General features: G+C 38.2%; 2 protein-coding genes across 4 annotated transcripts in view; one reads left to right on the forward strand and one right to left on the reverse strand.

Moving 5' to 3' along the window:
• LOC111628135 (G protein-coupled receptor kinase 1-like) overlaps positions 1 to 11,511 on the forward strand; it is a 213,944-nt gene extending 202,433 nt beyond the window's left edge. For 2 of the 3 annotated variants that reach the window (XM_023371863.1, XM_023371862.1), the window contains exons 17-19: positions 1,268 to 1,393; positions 2,308 to 2,473; positions 6,445 to 11,511. In XM_023371863.1, coding sequence (XP_023227631.1) covers positions 1,268 to 1,393; positions 2,308 to 2,466 — 285 coding nt within the window. In that variant the 3' untranslated portion in view covers positions 2,467 to 2,473; positions 6,445 to 11,511. The remainder of the gene's footprint in view (positions 1 to 1,267; positions 1,394 to 2,307; positions 2,474 to 6,444) is intronic. The other variant, XM_023371861.1, reaches the window with a different exon arrangement.
• Positions 11,512 to 15,048: 3,537 nt separating this feature from the next.
• LOC111628131 (B-cell lymphoma 3 protein-like) lies at positions 15,049 to 27,122 on the reverse strand. The gene is made up of 5 exons (XM_023371856.1): positions 27,073 to 27,122; positions 26,418 to 26,526; positions 21,145 to 21,346; positions 20,533 to 20,621; positions 15,049 to 16,071 (listed from the first exon to the last, which is right to left on the reverse strand). The coding sequence occupies exons 1-5, from the start codon at positions 27,120 to 27,122 to the stop codon at positions 15,844 to 15,846; spliced, it is 678 nt and encodes a 225-aa protein (XP_023227624.1). The 3' UTR covers positions 15,049 to 15,843.
• Positions 27,123 to 27,613: the final 491 nt, after the last annotated feature.

Genomic DNA, 27,613 nt, shown 5'->3' on the forward strand with positions numbered 1-27,613 from the left:
AAGTTGTATTTTGACCCACCTGGGTAACTGTATTAATTTTTTTTTTTGATTCTGATGAAATCTGATGATTCTTATTCTCTAACTTGATTAGTTGAGTTCAGTCTGGACCAAGGACAAGAAAAATGAAATGCAGAATTTATAGTCAATTCAGAAAAGTCAATTCTTTAAACTCAGATAAACATGAGTGCAAGAATATATTTGCAAGAAATTATGGCAATTTTTTTCATTTATATTCATCCTTACATAATTAAAAATCATAAACAAATATTATTGATTCTCATATATACAGTAGAACCTCGATTATCCGGACTAATTGGGGATGAAGGTAGTCTGGATAAGAAAAAATCCGGATAATCGAAACAAATACTTTAATTTGTCTTTTAATGATAATACAACACGTTTTCTTTTCGATGACATATTGGTAATATTAAAAATAAATACTGTATTTAAATCGTGATCAAATTTTCAAGAAACAAACGTTCGTATTGAATTTGGACTACTACTGACAGACTACCTATTGTTTAAAAGGCCCTCTGGTGGCGCAAGAAGACGGATTTTATAAAATAAAAAGCAGTTGAAACTGCATTCTTATGAATAAAAATTTGACAAACTATTTCGTTTTATGACGAGTAAAATTTTTTCGTCGCGTTTACGGCTTTTAAGTAATGCATAAACCTTCGAGGCGCGAGGACCTTCGGACCGCGAGGCATAGGCGGTGGCCCACATCGTCCTTGCCTTATGCCGCCCTTGGTCATAGAAATGATGTAATTTGAATATAAATTATTTATAAATACGTATGTCAAGTTATATTTTTATTACTACGTAAAATATATTTAAGAGTTTACGGCCACTGTGCCGGGTGAGACGTTGTTGAAACAAAAAAAGTTATGCATTCCATCACGTACATAAACAGTGTCGTAATTCGCCAAGTGCAAATCAGCAAATTCGTAAAATTTTTGTTTATTTTGAACAATCCGGATAATCAAAAATTTGGATAATGGAGGTTCTACTGTATATCAATTTCTTAAACATCACTATTCATGTGCACACTTTGTTGTTATAATTTTACTATATGAATATTAGTTTTTATAAAGAACATATAGCATATATATTTATTATATAATAATAAACTAATAGATGTATATTACAACCACTTGTAAATTTGATTCACTTTAAGTTAAATGGCTAAATAAGATTATTTCTAGGAATTGAAAATATATCTTTATATAAATTATTTTAATAAAGACTAAGAAACTTTTTTATGTAGCTTATTTTTATGGATCAAATAGACGACGTGTGTTCTGATTATGTTCAAGTTAAAGGAGAACAATGCATTGTATTGAAAATGAAAGGAGAAAGAGAACGTGATGCAAAAGTTGTACTTACTAATCCAGTAAGTATATTTGGTTGAAATATTCTCTTTTTTGAATAAAATAATTAACAAAGTTTAATAAACTGTAATGTCTGTAATGCCAACTGCCTGAATATAAAGCAATTTGGCTATAATTTGGTGGTTTGTCTATTAACCGATGTTAAATAATTTAATAATTAGAAATAAATTTATTTTTAATTTAAATTTAGAATATTCTGGAAGAAAAGAATGTTTTATATATATCTTATGCAAGGGTTTATTACACTGAGTGACCAATATAACACATTTTAAAAATTCCTCATTCCTCTACTGTACTGTACTGATTTAAAGAATTTTTAAAATGTGTTAGATTGGGTGTGATATAACATAATATAAGCTTTGTATAAATCAAAAACTATAATATAATAGAAGGATTAGAAATACGAAATAATCTAACAGTTAATAGATGGCCAGCACAACTCTATTTTTAAAGGAAAAGTATGATGTACAGGAGCAAGCCACTAACAATTTGAGGTGGAGAGTGCACATTTTAAATTAAATAAATTTAAAATTGCAACCGGCATTGTGACAACGTCGCAATAAATAATTGCTTGTATATATGTGTATACATATTATTAAAATAAATATATTTATTATATATTAATATATATACATATATGGTATCTTTTCAAAATTGTACACAAATATGGTTTATCTGAAAGAAAATATCTCATCTCTCTTTAGATATCACAGAATAATACATATTAAAATACCAGAAACAATTGGCTATTACCAAAGCAATTGCAATAAAATGCAAGTATAATTTTTCTATTGCACACTAGCCAAAATGTTGTTGGGCTGCCAAATTCTTCCAGTTGACAATTTGAAAGTAGCATGACAATTTATAAAATATATATAATGTAGCTAAATTATTTTTATTTCATATCTTTTTTCAGGATGAGATTGGATTGAAAGAATGGTTGATATCATTGAAGTCCACACACAAAAATTCTCTAGAATTATTAGGAAGCATGGCAAAAAAGGCTGGTAAAATCTATGGCACAGAAACTAACAATAGGAATAACATTGTTAGCCGTAGTGCTAATGGAAATTGAACATCAGGTAAATACTTTGTTATAATGTTATAATTATCCAAATGCAACATATTCTCTATGTTGGGGTCTCCAATCTATGGCTCTCAAAGTATATTTATCCAGCCCATATAACTTATTTTCACAGACATGTTTTATTATTGACATTCAAACTAGTTCAAAGTGGATAAACTTTAATGGATATTGCTGGATCTTTAATGGATCTTAAAATTAATGGATTTTGCTGCAAATGATTTTTATAAAAAGCTGTTTGAAGAAGGGAGTTACAACACCAATTGGGAGACTGGAATAATATAGCAATATACATATTTATCAATGAACCTTAATTGAATTTTAGCACACTTTCATTTGAAATAAAACTTTTGGACTAATACTTTTAATCTACAAATGGAGATCATCTTCAAGTCTGTATATTTGATGATGGATTACTTTAATAGAGCAATGGCATTTTTTGAAAAATTAAATGTAATTCTCAAATACATTAAAAAAATAAATAAAAGTAAATACTGAGAAGACTAAAAACAACTATCTTACACTTGGATTGATTAACGATGACATAACATCATGACATAGGGACAATATAATGGAATGTTATCATTTATGTTTATGTAATTTTTTGTTTACTTTTTATTTTTATTTTTCGTACCTCGCTCTATTTACTTTTATTTTTATGTATTTGAGAATAATTTTAATTAATTTTTTTTTTAAAAAAATACCATTGTTCTATTTCAGCATTCCATCATCAAATATACTGACCTGAAGATCTCCAAATGTAGATCAGAAGTGTTAGTCTATTATTTATTATAATTTATTATTATTTATTATAAAGTTTTATTTAGAATTAAATCTTGCTAGAATTCAATTAAAGCTCTTTGATAGGTGTATTTGTTGAAGAATTCTGGTAGTGAAGTTTTTACAAATCTCCTCCAGAAAAAGATTTCAAAAGTCTTCAAGTTTCACAGGATATATTTTCTACTTTTGCTTCTACATATCTTTCTAACAAACCTTTTCAAAAATAAGATATATTATATATAAATAAGATAAAATTAAATCATTGTGTTACATCTAAAGAAAATTTTAATATTGGTTACCACAAAATTTATTCTCAGTTTTGATTACATCCTTCTGAAAAAGCAGTCACAACTTTCACATTGATTTATATTCATTGTTATTTGAAAATTTAAAAAATCTAAATCTTTGACTATATCTTTCACACTTGATCTTCAGACTTGTTTTCTACAGCATAGATGACCCTTTTTGGGAAAAGATTGGAGATCCTTGCTCTATGTGTACAATTAATAAAGTTTTATTTATTAAAAATCTTGATTTAAAAAGTAGATTATTAGGTCATAGCTGTCTGAAAAATTTTCTTGATGCAATTACAGTAGAGCCTCTATAATCCAACACTCTGCAGGGCAGCACACATGAAACTTTCCTGTTAACCACTTGTCAACATATGTGACAGAGCAAGACTAATGTAATTGCATATTGTCAGTTACTAGTTTGTTGCATGTGCAGTTGGCAAAACAGTCACAATTGTGATTAGTACAATAAACTAACATGCACCAAAGTGCATTTTTTTACTGTACAGTACAGTATATACAGTACATAATACAAAATCCAGTAATCTAACACCAGCTGGTCCAATATATATTAGATTACACAGACTCTACTATAGTTCCTAACAAAAATATTTAGTTTTAACTTAGACTGAAGCTTCCTTTTCTAAATATTTTTACTGGAAAGAATTTAGACCAAAGAAATTTACATTATTAACATATTTAGTTATATTTTTTTTGCTTCTAGTTATTATTTAAACTGTACTTAAATTCATTTTGTAATTTATAACAAAAACAAGTAAAACGGCGAAGCCATTCTTGGGACGAGACTATTTCTAGGAGAGCACGAACAATGCATGCACAAATCTCGCACTCCTGCCTGTTTGTAGAAACAGTCTCGGCATTTCGTATATTATTTTGACCCGGTTCTCGGTCTCCTGACTGTCTACAAGTCTGGTTTATTTTATGTGCTCATGATTTGGGCACCAAATACTCTGTGTCAAATTGCAACTTTTGACATGTACTCTTTCATACCTCTAAGGTGTGCAGCCGTTGACAGCAGCGCGATTTTAGAAACAAGTCATAGTCTCATCAATAATATTATTCTGACAGAAGTATTGAATCAGTGAAGCAAATTAATATTATTATTTTGTGTTTATGATTTTCTCTTTTTGCTCATAGTAATCTGCATTGAAAAGACTTAATATAGTCTGTCTAGTGTTGCCACCAGGCTGATTTTTACCCGGACAAGCCGGTTTTTAAATTCATGGTCAGGATTAATTATTAATTTGTCCGGTTTCCGTAGAAATTGTGAAATTATGATGAAACAAAATAAATTTATAAAAATATTTGCGAGTATTTTGCAAATATTAGGTTTGCTCCAACACAAGTCCCTAACTGGTTTAAGGAAAATAAACAGATATTTCAATTTTTTTAATACATACTTCTATTATTAGTAATTGTCATTATTAGAATAAGCATTATTAATGAATTATCGATATAGAGTCTATAGACTATACATTGCTCAACGCCTAATCTAAAATCACTTAGCAAGTTTTAAATCACATCTAAAGTCAATTCAATGTAATGAAATAACCAACGATCGCCCGAAAGATCGGGCTAGAATTTGGTTAATTAAATGATTATTATAAAGCAATTTAACACTAGAGGGAGGTGTTAGGCGACATCTCTTGATTCAATTAATAATTATAATTTTAATAATTTATTAAATAAATTTACAACCTTCTGGAATAAATTAAATTAATTAGCCATTAATTGAATTCATTTAATTAGCCAAATTCTAGCCCGATCTTTCAGGCGATCGTTGGTTATTTCATTATACATTCATCGGGCTATAAGATGTTTATTATATGTTAATTCAATGTTTGAAATAATGTTCTTGCATTGACAGTTACTACAATTGTCAATTGATTAACAAATATTATGAATAATCGTAGTAATTGTCGACGATCAAAACACATTCCGAGAAGATCCGTCTCTGACACCCACTTAGGTAATCTCACTTATCTTTGCTTTCGTTGCTTTCAGAACCATCAGGAAAAATCACTTGCTTTGATATTGATTGAAGTCACACGTCAAATCCGAGTTCGAAAAAAGAGCTTTCTCACTGGCAGACGAAAGAACCAAGAGACGTAATTCTTATTAAAGTTTATTAGGTTTTAACGTCACTTATCATTAAAATCGCGTATATCTCCAGAACAATTTAATAACCGAATTCACCGTTCGACGAAATTATTTCCTAAAGTTTATACCGTTATCTCAGAATTTGGTTTATGTCCATATCTTTGTCAAAAACAAATATCAAGAGAGTTGAAAAGTTACTTTCCAACAGAATAAGTGCATGCGTTTTCGGTCTCTCTCTTCGATCGATACGTCCGCTCTAACAAACAACAGCCATTGACTTAATATAAAAAGTCGAGTGCATTTAGTTTGTTCTCGTTAGCAAGTTTGCTGATTGGTAATTTATATTACAAAATGCTTTATTATAACATTTGGAGTAGTTTCTCGCTCATGACAGAGCCGGTAAGAGAGCGAAATTTAACTGACCAGAAAAGGTTTTACTCCAGTAAAAGGGTAAAGCAATTCGTGAATTGCCATATTTGTTTGATAATGTTTGCCATGACACTGCGAACATTCTAGCGTAATTCAACAGTTTCTAGGATAAAACACGCGCACGCGCACGCACACACACACTTCAGTAAATACGATACTTAGTTAAATTAGTAGAAGCCAGTATATATTTGTATTTTTGTATTCGAGTTTTATTTGGTTACTCGGTCGACAGACGACGATGTTACGTTTAAAACACAGCGTACGCGTAACGAGTTGTTGCGTAATCAGTTAAATTAAGTGTAGTGGAAAATAGCAAAATGTTAACAAAGATCCTCTGTTTTTATTTCAGGCAGGGAACAAAATTCAAACAGCGAGAGTGCAATTACTCGCCGACAGGCGAACCTTAAAGTGTCACCCGGGACCCGAAATCCCTTGGACGTGCAGCCGACAGAAAATCGGGATAAAGAGTACGCGACTTACATTCTCCTCCCTACGTTCGTCTACCATCCGAATTTTGTTATAAAGATTCCGCGGCCATCGACCGCATCCGTGCAGACTTTCGTTGTCGAGGCGGCGTTCGACAGGACAGAAGACGCGACGCGCCCACTCGCTCGGCCTCCCGTGTATAGTACTTTAATTTATTCCGTGTCTGTAATTGTGCGATCTGTCGATAACCGCGCCTAGATAGAGACAGAGAGGTCGACGCTGCCCCCTAGTTTCAGTGTTTAGCTTTGAGCTTCCCGACAGAGTCGCCTCCTCCGTCAAAGACGATTAGACACCTCTCTTCTAGTCCGTTCCTTCCCCGGCCGTTCTGCTGCCACCCGTACGGAAGGGAAGAGCGTTCCGACCCGTCGACAACCGGTAAAAGAAAAAAGTGGAAACACCGGGTGGCAGCGCAACTGACGAAGGATGCAATGGCGCCACTCTGCCTCCTCCTCCGTCTCCTCAAAATTTGTTACAAAAGGCAAAAAACTTCCCTGCGGGGTGGAGGAAGATTGGGCATTGCCCGTCTTGTCACGGGTAGAAGAGAGAGGTCGTACTTTACGCAGTCTTCAGGTGTCAAATGTTTTATTACAGGTAGAGGTTATTGTAAATCGTCATGTATAGTACATGTACTTAAACGTCGTTTTCACAGATGTGACTATTTAAAAAATGAATATGGTCTAACGAATCAGTGATGAAATAAACATCTTTTATTTAACTTTCGTCTTCCTCGCCTCTCATTTTTTTAGAAGAGGAAACGTGATTGCTCTAATTGAGACAACACTAATCTTTCCATTATTTATTTGTTTTAGAAGAAAATTTGCGTCCTTCGCGAGACTTTCCAAAAGGTAGGAGGGTTTGGATCGACCCGGTTAGATCAAGTGTGTTATCCTTGCTGCTGCAGCTGGCTGTATGGTGGAACGGTTAAGATGACAGCCTACCACTCTGGGAGACCGAGATCAAATCTGGACCGGTCGAAATACTTCAAGAATTTTTCGGGGTCGTCTGTCCAGATATGTCATGCCCCATTCTTCGTCATCCAGTCGTTCCATTGTGGGCCTGGCCAAACCCATAATAAGATTGATACAGAGACTTTTCTAGTGCCCATAGGGCATAAAGAGTAAAAATACAAGCAATTATTTATTGTGACACGTCGTCACAATGCTGTGCTGAACTTTTAATCATCATTTAATTTTTAAAAAATCACGTGACTTTTAGTCTAAAACTCATAAATAGTTAGTGGGACCTCCTGCTCCTAATCTTCCTCTCTCTGGCCGCGGACGACAGTGGAAATGTATAAGTCTGCAATTTAAAAATTGCAGCCCAAAATAAAAATGCTTCGGTGCAAAACTATTTATTGGGCCCCGCAAAGTTTATAGTTATACAAAATTATAGAATACGAATATTTGTATGAGTTATTTAAAACTTTTATTTTATCTTGCCAAGGTGTAAATTGACAAAGCCCGACTTTACACCCTTACCTAGCAAGATGTACCACCAACGTTGGTTGCAGATCTTGCAACCCCGGTAATTTTTCTGATATTTATCAGAGGAGAGGTGATTATAATTTTCAATTAATTTATTCGTATTAAATCAGTAAATTGTATCCTTTAATTGTGTTCGTTTAAACCAATACTATCGGAAGCAGTGGTCTAACAATTTCTGGGGGAAATAAGTTTTAAAGTAATACAGCATTATGGAATGTTCATTATTATAATAATGATTATTGGATTGTGTGACTTATGACAGCCGATAGACGACACCCATAGACTCTATGGTAGTCGGTCTTAGGATTATAGCGCCTCGCCGGTAACGGGCGGAAGCAGGCTATTCTATATTCACTTCCTTCGAAATTACAATTCGATTAATTTTTAAACACATTAATTTCGGCCAGGATTCACAAACACTCAGTATCGTAACTTAGGACGAAATTCATCGTAAGTTGCCAGATGCAAGAAGTCTCATATTCGCAAAGTGCCCGTACGCTACGATATCGTAAAAGTCTAGTACTCACGTAAGTCTGGGTACTGGTGGTCGAGTATTTGGTTCTATCGATAGATAATCGATTCGAGCGTTTTTTCTGATTATTTCTTCTAAACTTTCTGATTCAAAACTTCTATGTTATCAAATGACGAAAAAAAGTAACTACTGTAATTCCTATCCATTTTAATTCTAAAGAAATAAAATGCTACCTTTCCTCAGACCACAAATTAAATACCACGTGCAGCGAGAAAATTCTTAAAGAAACGTCTTTCTATTGGCTGTATTAAAACGGAAGCGGTCCCTAGTGGTGACGCTAGGAATCACTCTCTCCTCCTTGCAGGTCTCTTTTAGCAAGCCCATTACGAGTTCAGGCAGGTTCACAATGGGGCAGCTGGGTGGTGAGGGATGGGATCCGACATATCCGGACAGACTTCCCCCCGAAAAATTTGTGGAGATTTTTCCATCTGTGTGGATTCGATCCTGGGGCCCCAGAGCGGTAGGCTGCCACCTTGACCGCTCGGCCTTTTGGGCGTTCCCTAACGATGCCATAAGACACACTCGTTACCAGTTCCTTCTGTTTTATCTAAGGCACATTTCTGGGAACGGTTTTTTCGCGACAGGAGAGCCGGAAAGGCACGCGGACGTCGGCGAGACCCGGAAATGACACAGTGTGGTAAAGCCCGGTTAAGACGTTTCCGCATTTCGCGTTGGAATTCTGCTGTCCCTAGGTACGATTCCGGTATCGACGGTTAAACCGTTTACCGATTTTCTCGCCCTTTTAACGTTCGGAAATGGACTCTGTGGCCGACAAATTTCGGCCATAAACTGTTGTCGATTGGAATTGGAAAACTTTTCCTTCTAGAAATATGAAGTGTGTCGCCGTTATCGATTACAAAGAAACGGGTCGGTTGACTTAATGGTTTTTTAAAAACGTCACAAATAGGCGGTCTCCGATGCGTCTGTATTTTCCCACCGAGTTGTGCACCCTCTTATCGCCTAGTAGGTAAAGTGGGAAATTTCCATCAGAGACACCTGTTAACAAAGGAAAATTATTCGTTACTGGTGCGAAAGTCATATACAATCACCAATCTTAGATGTAAATGGGTAAACACTTAATAAATAGCGGTGGAGAACGTAGAAAATTAATCTTTTTGTCAAATACGCTGTTGATCGGACTTCCCCCACACGCATGCAATTCCCATCGTCTATTTGTGACATCCAAAAGTGCTTTTGATCGATTAAAATATATAAATATATCTGCCGCCATAAACATTAAGAGTAAAAAGAAGTCGCAGATATGCTTTCGTCGACTCCCAGGCTGCGCATTCTGCACTGGCCTAATTTGAATGCGCTACGCACCCGGCTACATCGAATAGAAATGTATTTATTGCGCGTGGCAAGTTCGATATCGTCGTCGTCGTTACAAGAGATCTTCGCGTGCAACGTCCTCCTCTGCAATTCCGATTGGTGGTGGACTTACCCTCAAAAATGCCACGTTGGAAATTAGCACCGTTTCGGTTGTGGTTCAGGTATTAATCTCGGACATAGTTATAGGTAATCGGTAAGATTCGTGCTTTACCGAAGCACGAACTCTACCAATTACTAACAGCTATGAACGAGTTGTTTACAAAAATGTTCCATTAGTCTTATAATTCTCTTATTATGTTCTAACTTTTTGCCAGTGTTATTGGTGTCTTCCACAGATCGGCATTGAACGGATGATGCACGAGTTGCCGACTTTTTAGATGTGGGCTGTTTGCAATTCCCTCATTTTACCGTAAGTATACAGTGTATATAGCCTATATATTATATACAGGGTTGGCACGAATATTACGCCGTGTTTTTCCTAGAATCTTAATGTTAGAAGCTTTGCGCTAAGAACAAGAAGCAGGCCACTCTGGATCGGTACTTTAAAAAGTTGTAGATATTACACATCATTGTATCTCTTCTGTAATAAAATACAGTATGTGGATTTAAAAAAAAATTTTTTTTGCCTTTTCCGCTTAAGGCATTTTCCCAAGTAGGTCCTTCCAAAATGTTTTAACGGGGTTCTAATGTGTAATACGATGATTGTGATAATACTCCTCACGGTTGTCATAAACTGATTATCTTCAAGAAAGAATAGGACGGTTTGAAGTACGAAATGACTTACGCTGGTTAATATGAAAGAAACGCAGAATTGGGAAAACGTTGAAAGGAGCCTACCGCGAGTCGTATCCAAAATTTCCAATCTGGCTGTCGATGAAAACGAGTTATTCGATGAGATTACTTACATTTCCGAGAGTGCTTCTGCAGAAAAGATTTGCATATGGAACGCCAAGAAGTCGACTGTTGCGGATCAATGGATAGAAAGACTCGGATCTTTCGCTGCAAATCGCGTGCCATATGAACAAGTTTTACAGCTCGTCGAGTTTGTCCTTTGTCACCCGAGAACTAATGCTACAAATTAAAGAGTGCTTTCTGCAATGAATGTTAATGTGGACAACCGAGAAAACACTGCTTGAAGTCGAAACATTAAAAGGCATACTGGTGGTCGAGCATAAGTTTGGTGACGAGTCCTGCGGGAAAGTTTACGAGACACTGCTGAAGAAATCATCTGTGTTACGAGCAGGATTTCTACCCACCCGGAAGGGCAGGAAAATCAAGATTATCATGTGTTTAGAAATAGTCGGGAAAAGTCAGCAAATGTACCTGCTTTGTTGATTTTTTAAAGTAAGATTCAAACCTAACACTTTTATTGTAAAAAAGCCGTATTAATTATGCATTATTGTGAATTTTAAAGAAAAATCTGTAATACTTTTAATAATCTAACATTGATAAAAAAAATTTTTTTGAAATATTTGAACTTTCCTAATCTCTCGCAATTATCATTTAAGCACTCGGTTTGAGGGTTGGATGTTAATTAACTGATTAAAAAACATGATAACAAATTGCAAAAATGATAAATAATACCATTTAAATTAAAATTATTTATCATTCTTTAATTTAATAATTTTGATTGCATAACAAAACAATTTCTGATTTTTCTCTACTTTATTAATATTTTATAAAGTTCGAGAAGTTTATAAAGGGATACATTTGTACATTGATTATACGTGAATTTTTAATGAATTATAATCAAATGGCTTTTTTTTCTTAGCTTTATGGTTGTGGATTAATAACTGGATAAACTAATTAGACTCCAGTTTGAAAAAATCGTAGACAAAATTCCAACTGTCGTCCGTCCGTCTTTTCTTAATCTCGAAAACAGAGTCAGACGAAATCCAAGATTAGATACGGAAACCTTAGGACAAGATGTCTCGATTAACTAACTATATATCAATTCAAAATACATACCTCTCAATTCAAAGCTCCCCCCTCGAAAGCAGTTAATAGATGAGTGGCTCAACTATTATCTTAAAAGTATGATGTACGAGTCTCTACTAATTTCGGGTGGAAAGAATATATTTTAAATTAAATAAATTAATAATAATAATAGAAATTTCGGCCGGGCATTGCGCCACGTCACAATCACTAATTTCTCGTTTAATAAAACATTTTAAGTTCAATGATTCGGTGATGGTAAAAAAATATGTAAATGTTAATTAGAAAAACTAATTAAAAACTTTGAAATGCAATAGCGTATGTGAGTAAATTGTCTGTTACGTTAGTTTCTCGCCTGTCGGACTTCTTCCCTGTATTGCCCAATTGGGAGTTTGCCGGCTTCGATAACGCCCTTTCCGACAAATGGAATTTTATCCGGGCCGGCGGGCCTGTCATACAGTGCGTAGTGTGGGAGGTAAAGTCCCTCGTCTCCCTTCGTTTAATTTCTGTGGCCGTGCTCGGTTTTTGTTTTTCGGACATTGGACCGCCAGCGTCGTTGGCCGGTCGGTATTTATTCTCGAAGTACTCGGGACGACTTTAATTAAATATATCGTCGGAAAACGTAACACTTTCGACCAGCCCAGACGAATAAGTATGGGAAAAAGCACGGTCGATGCCCGGCTACTTTTTCCCGTTTGCTATTAAATTTTTGGCAAACTTAGGTAAACTTTAGAAAGTACTTTTAGGTCGAACGAAAATTACTCACCTTTTCGAAAGACTTCTTCGAGTCGTCGATAACTAATTTAGAAAAAATACCAGCACCGGTATTAAGGAGAATGTGTATAAATTACGATTCGGACATGGGATAGGGGTACATTCGCTACCCCTTGAAGTTTTGAGGAAACGTAACTCCGTTCCCGGATGCCACGGACGGTCTCCTATCGATATATAAAATAAACCAACACCCGGTTAAGTAAAAAATTGAATTTTTTTACCCGGTTTGCCAGATTTACGCGGACGGGAGATTCCGGCGGGTTAGTTTCCGTGGGTCGCCTGACAGTTTATTTATTTCGGTTCTTAATACAAAAATTTTTATTTTAAAAATATCTCGTAAAAGGCTGGAGTTACGCGACTCGTTGCTTGCTTTTTTAAATATATTTACGCCGTGAAATTTGCACGAAACTTAGGTAAAGTCAAAAATGTGGTCGATGCGATTCCGTAAGGTAAATAAAATGAATATTAAAAATTTGGATGTAAATTTTTATAACATCCAACACCGAGCCGAGTATTGATTAAGTTAAAAATAATGATTAAAAGAAATAAAAAAAAAAAACTTAAGTAAAACAGAGGGAAAAATTAAACTTCAACTTCAAGAACAGTTAACTCCAGACAAAAGTATTAGTAAATTATAACCGAAACGGCCATGTTCAAAACTAAATAATAATTAAAAGTAATAAAAATAAGTAAAATAAGAGTGTAATTATACGAATGTATTGTTTCGAAACGTTACACAATGAAATTGTTTAAAATTTAACTTTTATTGACACCGAGGATGACGACAGTTTTAGTCTGCGGGAACCCCCAACACAATACTTCCGTCTCTTCAACGGAGAATATTTTGGGTGTCCGCGCTAATATTGCCGTAAGCGCCTTCGCAACACAAACTGGAGTTTGTGGCCCCCGCGATAATTATCTAGTATTATGATAAAAATTAAAAACGAAATTGGTGCAAATGTCTCTCTAATGGAAATAGAATCATTTTGGCAGTCAAAGATCTGTCATAAAGGACCGAGGAGGGGCAGAAGGTCCGAAATGCATTTCCTGTCGGAATAGTCAATTACTGACGTATTCCTTGTGTGATTTATTCTCTCCGGCAAAATTTATGCTTATATTTAAAAAAAAAAAAAAAAAAAACACTTCCGGACATGGAAAAGTCTATAGAAATGAAACGGGTCACTTTTTCAAATAGAATTAACCCGCAATTTCGAGAGAAATTATATTTTATGTGAACGTGATTTAATTAATAACACATTACAGAAGATATTTTCTAAAATTTCAAATCAATTTGCGCTTACGTCGCATACAGACGCTCCGCATTCCTCACATATAGACTAGTTACAATTTTGGCACAACGTTTCGGTTCTTCTGTCGTTTGATCCGAAATAAAATGCAGAGGAAAACCTCTTCTTTGTAAGTAATTTGTTGTCGAACAGGTTTGTTTTTTCGGGAAAGTGGTGTCTACAATTGTATTGCGTAAACGCAGTATTGTCACCTGTAGATGATTCTTCAAAACCTTTCGTGTTATTGCTATTATCGGCTATTGTAAAAACTTTAAACGGGAGAATATAGTAGACCCCCTATAAAACGGGTTCCTATAATTACGATTCCTATAAAACTGCGAAAAAATTGCGATGGTATCCGTGAAAAACTCCTATAATTACGTAAAACGTCATCAGGCAACCAAACTATTTTCCGCCGTCAAGCGCCACGCTACGGACAGATTACTATCATCTGTACAGTATCATATATAAATTATATATAAATTAGGTACTGTACATATAATTATATATTAATTATATATAAATTAGATACTGTATATATAATTATATATTAACTTAATTTATTGTAACTTTGTTATAATTATACAGTATATATTTTTTCCGCCGCGTAGCGCCACGCTACGGAGAGTTTAGGCTAACTATCGTCTGTACAGTATGTAAATTAGGTACCGTAAGTCTAATACAGTACTGTCATTTTATACATTTCTTGTGAAAGAAACATTTCTTATTCAACGGCGATTAAAATTATTTATATATTAATGATGTTTCCAAAGTTCAACGAAATTTTCGCAGAAAAATAAATTATTAGAAATCGGCCGCTGTTTGCTGAGCTGTTCCGCGACGAAAACAAGCTTGAGCAATGGCGATGTCGAATGGTGCACACTCGGTAAGTAATCCTACAATTTTTTGTTTATAGCGTAGTTTATAAGGATTATTTCCAAAAAAATATATACGTATTTTGAAAATGTTGAGTCGGATTAGTCTAGAATCGATTAATTTTATGGAAGAAAACCTTTCAATCAGCCATAGTCTGTAAACTTCACACGTGTCGGGCTGTGATTGGAAGGACTCGTAAGAAATCGGATTCCTAAAGAATGGAACGTATCTATGATCTTATAGGGGGGTCGACTGTAATCATATTGACAACTATGTTTATAAAAAAACTAACGTGTGCATTATGTACAATACAAAACATAGCTGTATTTTCTATTATAAGTGGAAAATACAAACACGTAAATATATCTTAATTTCCTGTGGGATCTTACAGACCCACAAAAAATTAAAATAAATGTATTTACTAAACATTGAAAATGCGCAATCGCTAAAGCAACAGAATGTTCTTTACGAATAAACCGAATTCATTGTGAATTTAATATACAACAGACATTGGGAGCCATTTTAATTTTGATTGGAGTCTGTGAGGCCTTTTGTGTTGCGAAGGTTAAACTGACCGAGGATTAAGACACGGAAACCATATATAAATATAAAACTCGATTTACCTATTGTCTTCGGTGACCCGAAGCCTATTTCGCGAGACTGACGTTGGATATCCGCTTACAAAATGTATGGCTGCCGGACACGGGATACTCGCCAAGACGGGACAAAATCTTGGCATTATCCGGCAGTAGACGTGCTGGATGTACAGTACGGAAGTCATAGCGATATTTCACACAATACGACAGCATCGAGCACAACCCGTCTCGATGTTTACACCGGCATTAGGTGAATAAATGTGAAAGTAACAGATGGGCCGGCTATTCGACGACCGAGTATATGTGAAAAAAGCTTTGCGAGTAGAACAGAAGCAGATATTTTCACCTTTCCATTTCCGGAAGTGAAGAAAATAAGGGTCGAATGAGTTCCATTATTTTCCACTGCCAACCGGTAGTCCGGATGCCAAACTGCTAGAAGACGGAAGTCTAGCGTAAGTGTGCGACACTGTCGAGAGAAAAGGCATTGGCGGCTACTTTTCCTTCCAAGATGGCAGCTAGAGCCACGTTTCCTCTGTCGGAGGCCACACGTACCGGATCTATTCCCGAGTAGTCGGTTTTGCGTGGACAGGCACCGAACTTCTTCAATAGGCAGACGGCATCGTCGTTCCCTTTCATCACAGAATGCATCAGCGCCGTTCTTCCACTCTTCCCGTCCTGAAAAATTCATCCCGCGTTAGTGTCACCATCAACGATTAGACAGATGATTTTTCTTACGATTTGTGAAACGTCCGTAGAGTTTGCATTTTTCTTTTGTAATGAGAAACTGCTATACCATTTTGCATACTTCACGCCACCTACGACGGCAGTGTTAGTATCCAAGATGGTTCCGCTTTGAAAAAATTTTTTTGTCTCCGTTGACTATCAGTATTTCGAAACAAGTAACTGACAGTTAGATACTCATTCAATGCCAAAAACAAAAATAATTTGAGCAGCGTAACCGACTGAATTATTACATAAAGTGAATTTTATGCGATCGATTCGGTCCGTTATATTGTTAAATCAATACTTTGACCGAGAGTGAAAACAATTACCTGTACTCTAATGCGTTAATGTATTTCACTTATACGCCATATCGCTATTCATTTAAATATTAAAGTCGATAGACGTGCTTACCGCGCAAAGTATCGGGAATGGCCCAATGGTAATTCGGACATCGAAGTATTGGATTTTCTCAACTTCCGACCGTTTACCAAACATTTTTCTTATCCGATTTCTTCGCTTTTGCGCTTTTTTATTTGCCGTAAGATAGTAAGCAAACTTACAAACTTTAATGAAACTTACAAACCGCCCCATTCGGCGCCATTTTCCATTACCGACGGTAGCCGTTTATAACGAGCGTCTAGACAAGGGATGACGAACCTATTTCTATTTATCATCTCTTTTTTCAATCGTCCTTTCGGTTTATCACTTTATCATCCTTTTTTTCACTCGTCATTTTTACATATATTCTTAATATAATATCACATTCGTTTAATTTCTTTAAATATCGAAGTCTGAAACTTTGGCACGCATAAATATCTTTAAAGCCAAGTATGCTTACGTACGACACGCTGGCTCGAGAAAGTTCGCCATCCCTGATCAAGATCCTGATCGAGCATTAGTTCTAAATTTAAATTACGCCGCGGAAGTCGTTTCGCGGTATATTCTGGTCAGTTACAAATTACGAATGCTTTATTTGTAATTACTGTTAATTAAAAATAAAAATAAGTTAAATTTTTGGACAGAAACCTTTCTCATAAATGAATAATTTCTATTTAAAAAATGATAATGCTTAGAACGGATATTTAAAAAATGATAATGTTTAACTACCCTTTTATCTGTTGGAAAACACTAATCCAGTTAAGTTATCAATCGTCACATATCGTCATACATATTATTAAACGTGCCGTATTGTTGGAATTAAGCTTACGGTACCGAGAAACCGTAAAGTTTTCCCGCATTATTCATTCATCCGACAAGAACAGCAGTAACGAAAAGAAACTTAAAGCGGTTACGACGACAGCGCCTATGGTAATGAAAGTTCAAAGGTGGTGTTTACGAAGGAGATTTGCGGGCCACTTTAAAGGGAGAGAAGATATTCGGTATTCTGGCATTTACGATCTTAACTGCTTTGAGGTGGCTCGGGTGTAATCTTTTTATAAATCTATGAAATAAAGTAAAGATGTTGGAAAAATTACAGTACTCGTCAACTACAAAGCGGACAAATCCCTACAAGGAATTTTATTAATCGCTTAGATCGTAAATGATATTATAAATGCGAGAATATCGAACACCTTTCCCACTCCCGAAAGTGGCTAGCAAATCGCCTCGGTAACTCGACATTCGAACTCTGCCTAAACCCACCTTCGTCCACCCTTTCGATCGTAACAAGTTTCGTTTTTCTTCGTCGTTTTTGCCGAATTAATAATTAATCGACGTACAAATACTGTATTTACGTTTCGTCGTGATTATTACGTGACATTCGAACTGCCACGTCCGATCCGTTTGCTATTTAGAATTTAATTAAAATGATATTTTTACAGCCGAAAAGATAATATACTGTATATATATCCGTAATTGAATTATATATGCTACGTATACCGTCTACGATAGAACAATATGTACCGATATCGGAGACATCGATATTAAAAACTTTTTTGTGATACGTAGGTAAACACGACCCGCTGTTAAATACTTTAATATTTCTCTCACTGCCGTCGTCGTTTTTTACCTGTCGTTTTACCTTAATCCGTCCGTTTGAACATTGTCTACGACTGTATTTTAAACGGTTACATTCGTTACGTTCCGTTTTATTTAACGTATAAACAATGACGAACGCGCTAGTTTTTCTCTTCGAATCGGGCGAAAAAGCCGACGTTGCGGAATAAATTGACATTAAGAGCCTGTACACACTAGGCGTTTTTCAACGCGCGTTTAACGCCGAGCTAACGCGCGGTAGCTCGGCGTTCGACGAGCGTTAGTTCGGCGTTAGCACTGGCTTAGTTTGAAAATGGACGTGAAAGTAATTGATTGTGTGTGCCTCCTCCATCGTCGCTATAAGGCAGCACATATATCTCAAAGTGCCCGCAAAACGCGCGTTTTAACAAAAATCTATAAACGCGCGTTTAATGCGCGCTTGGCGTTTGAGTGTGTACGCCTACATAGAACTCTTGGTTCTTTAAAACGCGCGTTTAACGCGCGTTGAAAAACGCCTAGTGTGTACAGGGCCTTAGAGTCGCCGGCGGTTAAAGGCTGTTTCACACTAGCGAGAAATTGCGGCCGACGTTTACAACGCGAAAACNATAATAAAGTTGTGATTGTTGCAAGGAACATTTTTTACCTAATAATTTTTTAATACTATTAGTTTGTGATACATAATATATTATTTTTTCTGCCATAATAACTAACTTTTTTCTGTACCCCTAAACAACCTATCGCGTACCCCTAGGGGTACGCGTACCACAGGTTGGGAATCGCTGGCTTAGATCGTAAATGATATTCTAAGTGCGAGAATATCGAACACCTTTCCCACTCCCGAAAGTGGCTAGCGAATCGCCTCGATAACTCGACATTCGAACTCTGCCTAAACCCACCTTCGTCCACCCTTCCGTTCGTAACAAGTTCCGTTTTTCTTCGTCGTGATTATTACGTGACATTCGAACTACCCTGTCCGATCCGTTTGCTATTTAGAATTTAATTAAAATGAGATTTTTACTGTATATATAGCCCGTATTTTAATTATGTATGCTACGTATACCTTCTCCGATAAAACAATACATACCGATGTTGGAGTCATCGCTAAGAAACTGTTCTTTTTTGTGATACGTAGGTAAACACGACCCGCTGTTAAATATTTTAATATTTTTTCTGACTGCCGTCAACGTCCTTTATTTGTTCGCTTGTCTCAATACGCTCGTTTGAACTTTATCTTCGACTATATCTTAAACTAAACTCGCTTAGTTTCGTTTTATTTAACGTATAACGAGTTCCTCGATGGATAAACAATGAGGAACGCGCTGGTTTTTCTCTTCGGATCGGGCGAAAAAGCCGACGTGGCGTATGCGCCACGGTGCGGAATAAATTGACATTAATGCTCGCAGGGAGTTTAGACGTTTACGGCTGCAGATGGCGCGCGTTTCAATTGTAGAGTAATTTTCTCAAGCAAGTACGTGCCAGGCGGAAAGAAGAGGGAACGGCAATTTTTAGCGTACCTTTTCCGCACGCGAGTACCGTGACTACCAGGATTTAGGCGAAACTGAAAGGACGGCGCAACGTCTGGGCCATACCGAGGTGAGGGAGAACCCCCGGTCGAGATCGTGCGGCTTTCGCCCGATCGACCACGACGCGCGTGCTCTTACGTCCTCACCGAGAGAAAGGAGCAGTTACAACTAGGAGCCGTTACAACAAAGCTTCTTAGAGCGATTTCACACTTCGACCGGCCAGCCCACCGAACGGTAGACGGTGGAAAAGGAACCCGACACCGAAAATAGCGGAGGTAAAAGTGACAGGCGCGTTCGATCGGTGCTCGTACTAGTGACGTAAGTCCAACTAATTATGTTTTAATATCTTACCGGTGTCGAGAATCTTCGCACGACGCGATAACGACTTAGGAATATTTCTCAAAATTTTCATACTTTAGTAAATAACGTAAGACGAGACCAGATACGGAAACCTTAAGAGGGCGAGAGGTCCCGATTAACTATATACGAACTTCCCGCGCAAACCGGAAGTCACGTTACTTCCATTCAAAAATTTTCTCCCTAAAGACGATAGATAAGACGACCGGCACGACTCTATTGTTAAAGGAAAAGTACGACGCGCAGGAGCGAGCCACTACTAATTCGAGGTAGAGAGCGTTTATTTTAAATGAAATAAATAGAAAATACGATTAAAACTCGCAGCCCGGCAGGGTGACGGTTTGCGTTCGGTGGTGCGACTCCGAGAATATCGCCAAAGCCGAAAATCCAAGGTTTAGTTTTTAATGCATTTGTACCAAGGGGAAAGTGTTCGTTTAAACATTGGATTTTACACGCCTAACACCGTCGGACTTTTGCGCGTTTCGGTCGTGGGCTAAAATCGTCGGCTGCCGGGAAAACGGGGACGGACGGAGAAAGCAAAACCGGAAAAGAAACTCACCCCGGCGTCCACGTCGCATCCGGCCGCCACCAGCATTCGAAGGGCGGGGAGGTTGTCCCGGAAGACGGCCTCGTGCAGAGGGGTGTAACCTGCAAAAGTCAAGAAACGTCCAGCTTAACGGACAGTGTTGAACCATGGCCCGGTTCTCAATAAAGAAGCGTTCCCGGCGTAGGGCCGGGAACGCGCCTTTCCGAAATCCGATAAAACCGGCGCGTGGGTAAAGGATCCGACGGAGGGACATTTCCCCTTCCCGGCCATTTAGTTTCGGCTCCGGCGGGCCACTATTCTCGGACACGTTTGTTATTTCTCGGGCGCGCGGGGGATCCGTACACCGTCGTACGGACAATTAAAGGGGAAGGAGTGGGTCCAGAGCGCACGATGGTAGACGACGGCGTAAGTAACTGACGGTGCCGGTCCGCACCGGCGCGCCGCCGTAACGGAAGAGCTTTTAGGTTCCATAGATTTAAATAAAAGTAATAAAGGTAAAGGTGGTGGTCGAAATATAAGCGGGTTGCCGCCGCGGGCGTACGTCCACCCTAATTCGGCCACTGGTTCTTCGGGATTACTTTCCGCGGCTGCCGTGGTAACCGGAGAGAAAGACCGAGGACTTACCGTCGTAGTTGCGGGCGTCCAGAATCCGTCGGCAGTCAGGGTGGTCCAGCAGGAGGCGCAGGCACGGGCGGTCGAAGTGTCTGACGGCCAGGTGCAGGGCGGTGTTGCCGCCGCGGTCTCGAGGAGGGAGAGAGGCTCCTTCTTGCAGCAGAACGGACGCCGGACCCACCTTCTTGGCCAAAACGGCCAGATGCAGCGGCGTCTGTAAATTGTTCGATGGCTTTTACTCCCTTTCCGTTTTTATGTCGCTCTTAAAATTAAACCCGCCTGGACAGCGTTAAATCTACTTTCTACCCATTTCTTCCGGTAAAATCTCGGATTTTCTCTGCCGTCCGAGAGCGCTTTTTTTAAACCCTCCCTTCTCGTATTCTTATGCGAAAATTTGTCACCCTTTCCCGGTCCTCTCCCCCTTCCGTTCGGAGTTTCCTTGGCCGTGCTAAAATCTCGCTGGGGCAAGTTCTTTCGAAGTCAATGAAGTATTAGGGGGTGCAGTCCCCGTACGTCTTGCGGATGCGGAGAGCGGCAATCGTCTGCACAGATAACAATTTACGTCTGTTGTGTACTTTGGCGGTCACTTGGTTCCGGACCCGTACGTACAGTACAATGTAGCGTCACTAACTTTCGTTCGTATCCCGCAGCTAAACCCTCGTGGTCTCTATCCGATGGCGCGGGCAACACGGGTTTCCTCGTTCGCATTGTATAGTTCCAGTTAAGGTTAACTGTCGGCTAGATCTTTTGTTTCGTCTCTTGTTTCTTTGTAATTATCGGGTTCTGTTTTGTCTATCGTTCATTGCTCTTCGCGTTGTCTTTAATCTTATATATAATAAAATAAATAAAAATTAAAAAGAAAATTGGCGTCTTGCTCATAAATCTTTTCTCGTCGTATATTTAGTCTGTCCGGGTTGTCGTCTTTGTCGGCATTCCTATTTAGTTATAAGTTAGTATAACTAGTTTTAAGTTATTAATAAGGTGGATTTAATATAGCTGTAAGTTCATTTTACTTTAGTTATCGGTATATTGGCTGTTTCTCCTAGTTGTTTCAGTTAGTTATGACGCTTCTTATAGAGCTTGCAAGCTTAGTTTCTGTATTATTTCGGTATTAGTTCGAAGCCTTTACTTTAGTTTTAACTTTTAAGCATTAAACTTATACGCGTAGGCTATTTGCTTATATATTCGTGGTGGAAGCTATCCCCTATTCGACAATACGGCACTTCCATTGGGAATATACGTATACGAATTTATATTCGAGTATACAATAGCAATCTTATCGTTGTTTTTCACACGTAGTATAAAAATTTGTAATAAGATACATAATGCGGTTATAATAAAATATTAATTTTAAGTAATTCAAAGTACGTTCAAATATGAAAATAATCGTACAATATGTATTTATATTTTAGAAAATACAAGGGAAGCTGTGTACGGCACTCCACTTATTGGTGTATGCTACAATTCTATTAGACCCACGACTCGGTAGCCTAAAAACTGCACGCCAACATTAATCGCAGAGAGAATCTTACGATTAATGTTGGCGTGCCTTTCTTTCTCTTCTATCTCCTCGCCCTCCTTCTTCCCTTTCCCTCTTTCCTCTCTTCCGATGGCTAAACACTTTGTGTACGGCCGTTGTGTATAGTATGGCTTAACAAATACTATAATGTATTTGTTAAGCCATACTATAATGTTATAACTAAATGCCATACAATAATGTTAACAACCACATGTTATATTGTATTGTAATATACTATAATGTAATCCAATTCAATCATAATCGATACAATTATTGAGTAATGTTAATTAGATGTAATGCATGTATAGAATTCCTATTATTGTAAAAATTACACTTAAGAGTGAAGGTAATATCTGAAGAAGATAATTTATGAAATTAACACATCTCTGGTGTTATCGTACCTAGACATAGAATAACTTTTGTAAGTGTGCACAACATAATTATTTTTCACTGTACATGCGTTTATTATTTGTATACGCATAAATTGTTTATATATGTACAAAAATTTATTTCACATTTATGTACAAATATGTACAAAAAACTTATTCCATACTTATGTATATAACTCATATAATTGATATTACCCGGTAATGTATTACGGCACCGGGATATGTCTGGTGACACATTACAATAAAATAACTGGTAACTGGTAACTGGTGACTGGCCGTTTCGTTAAATAAATTAATATCGATATCTTCGGAGAACCGTAACGCGCTAAAATTTATTCACAACTTTCGCATCATTGATAAATTTTGAAAATAACTTTTATACCGCTACGAAATTAATAGGTTTGTATATTTTAACACACGTCCATTGCCCTTTCGATATGCCACGCGCCCGGCGTGGGCCTAAAAATGACACGCGAGTCAGCCTGGATTCTAGCAGCCGTAGGTATTATTATTCTCGTTAGAGTAATTTCGGATATTACGTAGAAAGCTCGTTAGGCCATCAAAATGATCACTTCCTGAAGTAATAAGTCGACGGCCTCGCGTGCCGCGCGTTTTTTAACTCGGTCCTTTCGACCGAAAGCTTTCATTAAATATAAATGTAAGCCGGGAGACAGGAGCGTGCAATTATTGGCACGGCCGAGGGAACTCCGGGTCTTTTGCTCCGTACTGTACAGTACGTGCGTGGCCCGTTACCTATTCTCTTCTTAAATTTTCATCGCGTGGAAATAAACGTAACCTGGACGATCGAATACACGGATAATCTCGATAAGCGCGATGTACTGTACATCACGCTTTTGTGTACAGTACATCGCATACAGTTTCAAATCACTTATAAAGAACTTACGTAATAATAAAACAAAATTCGACACCTACTTTTAGAATATGATTTAATTCATAAGCGTTAATAAATAAATTGTCGAATCGTTGTAAATCGCGTTTACTTATTATTAATATAATGGAATTATTCTCTTCATCGTAAATACAATTATCGTATAGAAAAAATGATTCGTTTCGAAGGTTGGTGATTTTTTTAACTTACAATGGTGAAAATTTCATTAAGCTGCATTTTTCTAGTCAATAACAACGTTTCTTTCATGCAGAACTGAAAGAGAATTTATCATAATTTTAGTGTTTTGTAAATTCTTCTAAATAAAACTGCGTGGCGATAATTATAAATAGTGCCAGGAAATGGGCCGCAATTTAAAAATTGTATAAATTCCCCCCGTCGTCCGTCCGTGTGTTGTCTATTTTCCCTTAATTAATGTCGAGAACGGTGTTAGACGACCGGCACGACTTCCTCGTTTACAGGAAAAGTATGATGTACAGTACAGTATGGGGGGAAGACATTACTAACGAGTAAAATCGAGAGAATATATTCTAAATTAAATTACTTTAAAATTTGATTAAAAATTGTAGCCCGGCATTGTGACGCTCCACAATAAATAGTTGCTGGTTTTATTTATTTTGTAGTTATTCCTGAGTTTTATTTGTTTCTTTTACTGGATTCATTTTACTTACCCGGTTCATGTATTTAATATATTTTATATAATAGAGGAAAAGTATGGCCATCGATAAAGAAAATAACCCTCAAGATTTTTATATTTTTGGACGCCGAGAAATGCCAAAAATTTCGGGGAGTTTTTTCTATATGTATGTATGCTAGTGTGTGTGTGTATGTGTGCATGGCCGGTTTTAGACCGTTAGCGGCCCGCGTGCTACAGATATTTGGCCGCCTCTATCAATGCCGATCGCGAGTAAACTCATAACCTAACCCAACCCGTGAAATCCTATTGGTATGTTTTAGGGTAGTTTCATATAGTTGATAGGGGTAAAAAATCTATGAAAATATTTGATATATATTTATTTTCATTTTATTCAAATTTCCTTTCGGTTTCAACAACAATTAAAACAATGGTGTAAGTGTAGTCTTGCGATTAATGGTTGGGGAATAAAAGCCCATTGGCAATGAAAGTTAAGCATAAACGTAAACCTTATACTGTATTATTTAATGCAACCATTCACAACCAGTTACGTAAGTGTAATCTTAAACTTAATCAAAACACATTAAGATAAATAAAGTTCGGAGTTTACAAACTTCGCGTTTTTGTACTTTTTTCGCGATTTAAAACAAAAAAAAAATAATCGTAGTGTTTATGGCTTTTTCTCTATTTCAATAAATAAATCCCCCATCATCCGTTGTTCGCACTTTCAAATTTTCTGATGCAAAACACTTAACACGCTTCGGCTTTACTTATATCCATGAATTGCACAGCTACAGTATAACTTTATGTCTCAGTCGTCGTGCAAACATCCCTCTTTTTTTATCGCCGATCACTATATTAAAATAATATTAAATTATATTTTAATTTTATATTTTAAAGTGTACTATCAGTGGCCCTAACAATTTGGCCGCCTGCTTGCGCACGCTATCAGAACCGGTTCGATGTGTGCGGTACGATTTTGTTCACCCCGTTCGAATCTTAATAACTCCCGTCCGTTTTGTCGAAAATTTCAGAAATTCTGCAGGAAGGTTTGATTATTGGGGATCGATGCTATTAAATTTTGATGGTTAAAGGTCGAAGGTCGAAGGGCGGAGAGATAGTGGGGGTCGTGCGTATCTCCAGTAGGGTCGGACTTAATGAGATTTTACTGGTTATTAGCATTTTCAATTTCCTCCTCTGCCAACTAAGCCGTCATTTCTTGTCGTCCTGGTAGGTTACCGGACCGCCCGGTCATTTCCCACTTAAAATTTCTGAGAAAACACATCCAACGTACGGAAACCCCCGTTTTGCCTTTATCGACGTTTCAGGTCCTCGAGTCCAAAATCGTAAAAATTCGGAGAGGTATTTTTCGGGGATGGCCACACTTTACCTTTGTCACGCGAAACGGAGACAAAACAAAAATCGAGTCGGGAATTAAAATAGTACACAAATAACATAAAATTAGACCCCTGTAACGACCGATTAAACAACCACCAGAATTTCCTATTATTTCTTTTAGGATAAAACGTGGCTTTACGCCGGTGGGAAATACGAACGTATGCGGCCGCTACTGTTTATACCGCAGCGTTAAAACACCGGGTAACACACGTCGGCAACTCGATGGTCATTAAACGTCGTTTAACGTCAGATTCCGGTCTAAAACGAAATTTGACGGAACTTTTGAAGTTGCTGGTCGATTTTTCGTAACGCTTGTTTATCGCCGGTTTGGTAAAGACGACGTCGGAGAGAAACCGCGCCCGAGTCCACGCGCTTTACGCAAGACCCGGGAGGGTCCCGATCCGCGCCCCTCCGAGCGGGAGGAAAGCCAACACTCACCTGTCCCAGGTAATTGGCCGAGTCCAGGGAGGCTCCCACCGACTTCATCAGGCCGCACAGGCGCCGCACCAGTTCTCCGTCTCCGTGCACCGCCGCCACGTGGATGGGCCTGGGGAAGAAAGCAGAGCGGGCGTCACGGCGGATTCCGGCCTTCGGAAGGGCCAAAGCGGGCCGATAAGGAGGCCCAGGAACGACCGCTCCTATTTATTAAACGATAAATACGGTCGACCTCCGTTTCCACTTTCGTACGGGCCGGCGCCGTCTCTCCACTCGGGCCCCCGATCTCCTCCCACGCAATTAAAAAGCCTTCTCCTTCGCTTTGCCCCGGTCGATTTATCTATCGACTTTTTGGTCGGTCAGTTATGGAGGAAGGCCCGCCGTAAAATCGGCCTTTTCCCCCTTCCTCCGCATCTTTTACTCTCGAATCCGATTTAGGTCCGTTCCCGGAAAGATCGTCTCGACCCTCGGAGAAGATCGGATTTCCGGATCCCGGCTCCTTTCCCGGAAAAATCGCGCGCTTCTTTCCCCCCCGGCCCGCCGGGAGCCCGACGCCGCCGACTTCCGTCCGCTCAGGCCTCGATCTCTTCCCGCCGAAAAAAGCCGTCCGGGCGGGAGAAGCGGGAAGTTGCTCGCAAAAGGGAAGAAAAGGACCCACCTGTCTCCGTCTTCGTCCGCCAGCAGCGCTCTCTGGGCCAACAGCGACATCTTCTCCGGCGGGAAAAAGGCCGCTCTTTGCCATTTATCCGTCTTTCGGGGATTTCCCCGTGACTCGTCGCCCGGCCGCCGATCGAAGAGGGAATTTCCGGCTCCGCCCGGGAAATTTTCGCATCGATCGCTCCTTTACGATCTTCGTTCTTTCCCTCTTTTTCCGGCGCACGAAGAGGAGGATGGAACCCGAGTCGACCGGACGCGGGGCCTGCTAAGGGAAGTGGGAAAATTGCGTGGGCGGGCGGGTCCCTTTTTTCCGCCGATGGGTAGGGGACGGGCGACGGAACCTTTAAAAGTTTTGCAAGCTTCAGACGGCGAAGCCGGACTGACAGCATTGCTCATATAGGCCCTACAGTCGAGAAAAGAAGAAGGAATTAATGAACAAAAGAAGTAGAAAAAGAGAATTATTTATAATTTTAGAACGCAATAAAAGGAAGTGACGAGAAAATATGAGCGCGTGTGTCTTAGTTTTGTCGGTAATTAGAGTC

The sequence above is a fragment of the Centruroides sculpturatus genome, unplaced genomic scaffold, assembly GCF_000671375.1.
Source record: "Centruroides sculpturatus isolate CEXI.00-Female unplaced genomic scaffold, Cexi_2.0 scaffold511, whole genome shotgun sequence".
In the NCBI taxonomy this organism is placed as follows: domain Eukaryota; kingdom Metazoa; phylum Arthropoda; class Arachnida; order Scorpiones; family Buthidae; genus Centruroides; species Centruroides sculpturatus.

Bases quoted from the DNA above. Each gene is read 5' to 3' on its own strand.
- LOC111628131 (XM_023371856.1), bottom strand. From the start codon at position 27,122: ATGTCGCTGTTGGCCCAGAGAGCGCTGCTGGCGGACGAAGACGGAGAC. The intron at 26,527-27,072 runs GTGGGTCCTTTT...TTTCTTCCCCAG, and splicing joins GCGGACGAAGACGGAGACAG to GCCCATCCACGTGGCGGCGG. The intron at 21,347-26,417 runs GTGAGTGTTGGC...AACAATTTACAG, and splicing joins CGGCCAATTACCTGGGACAG to ACGCCGCTGCATCTGGCCGT.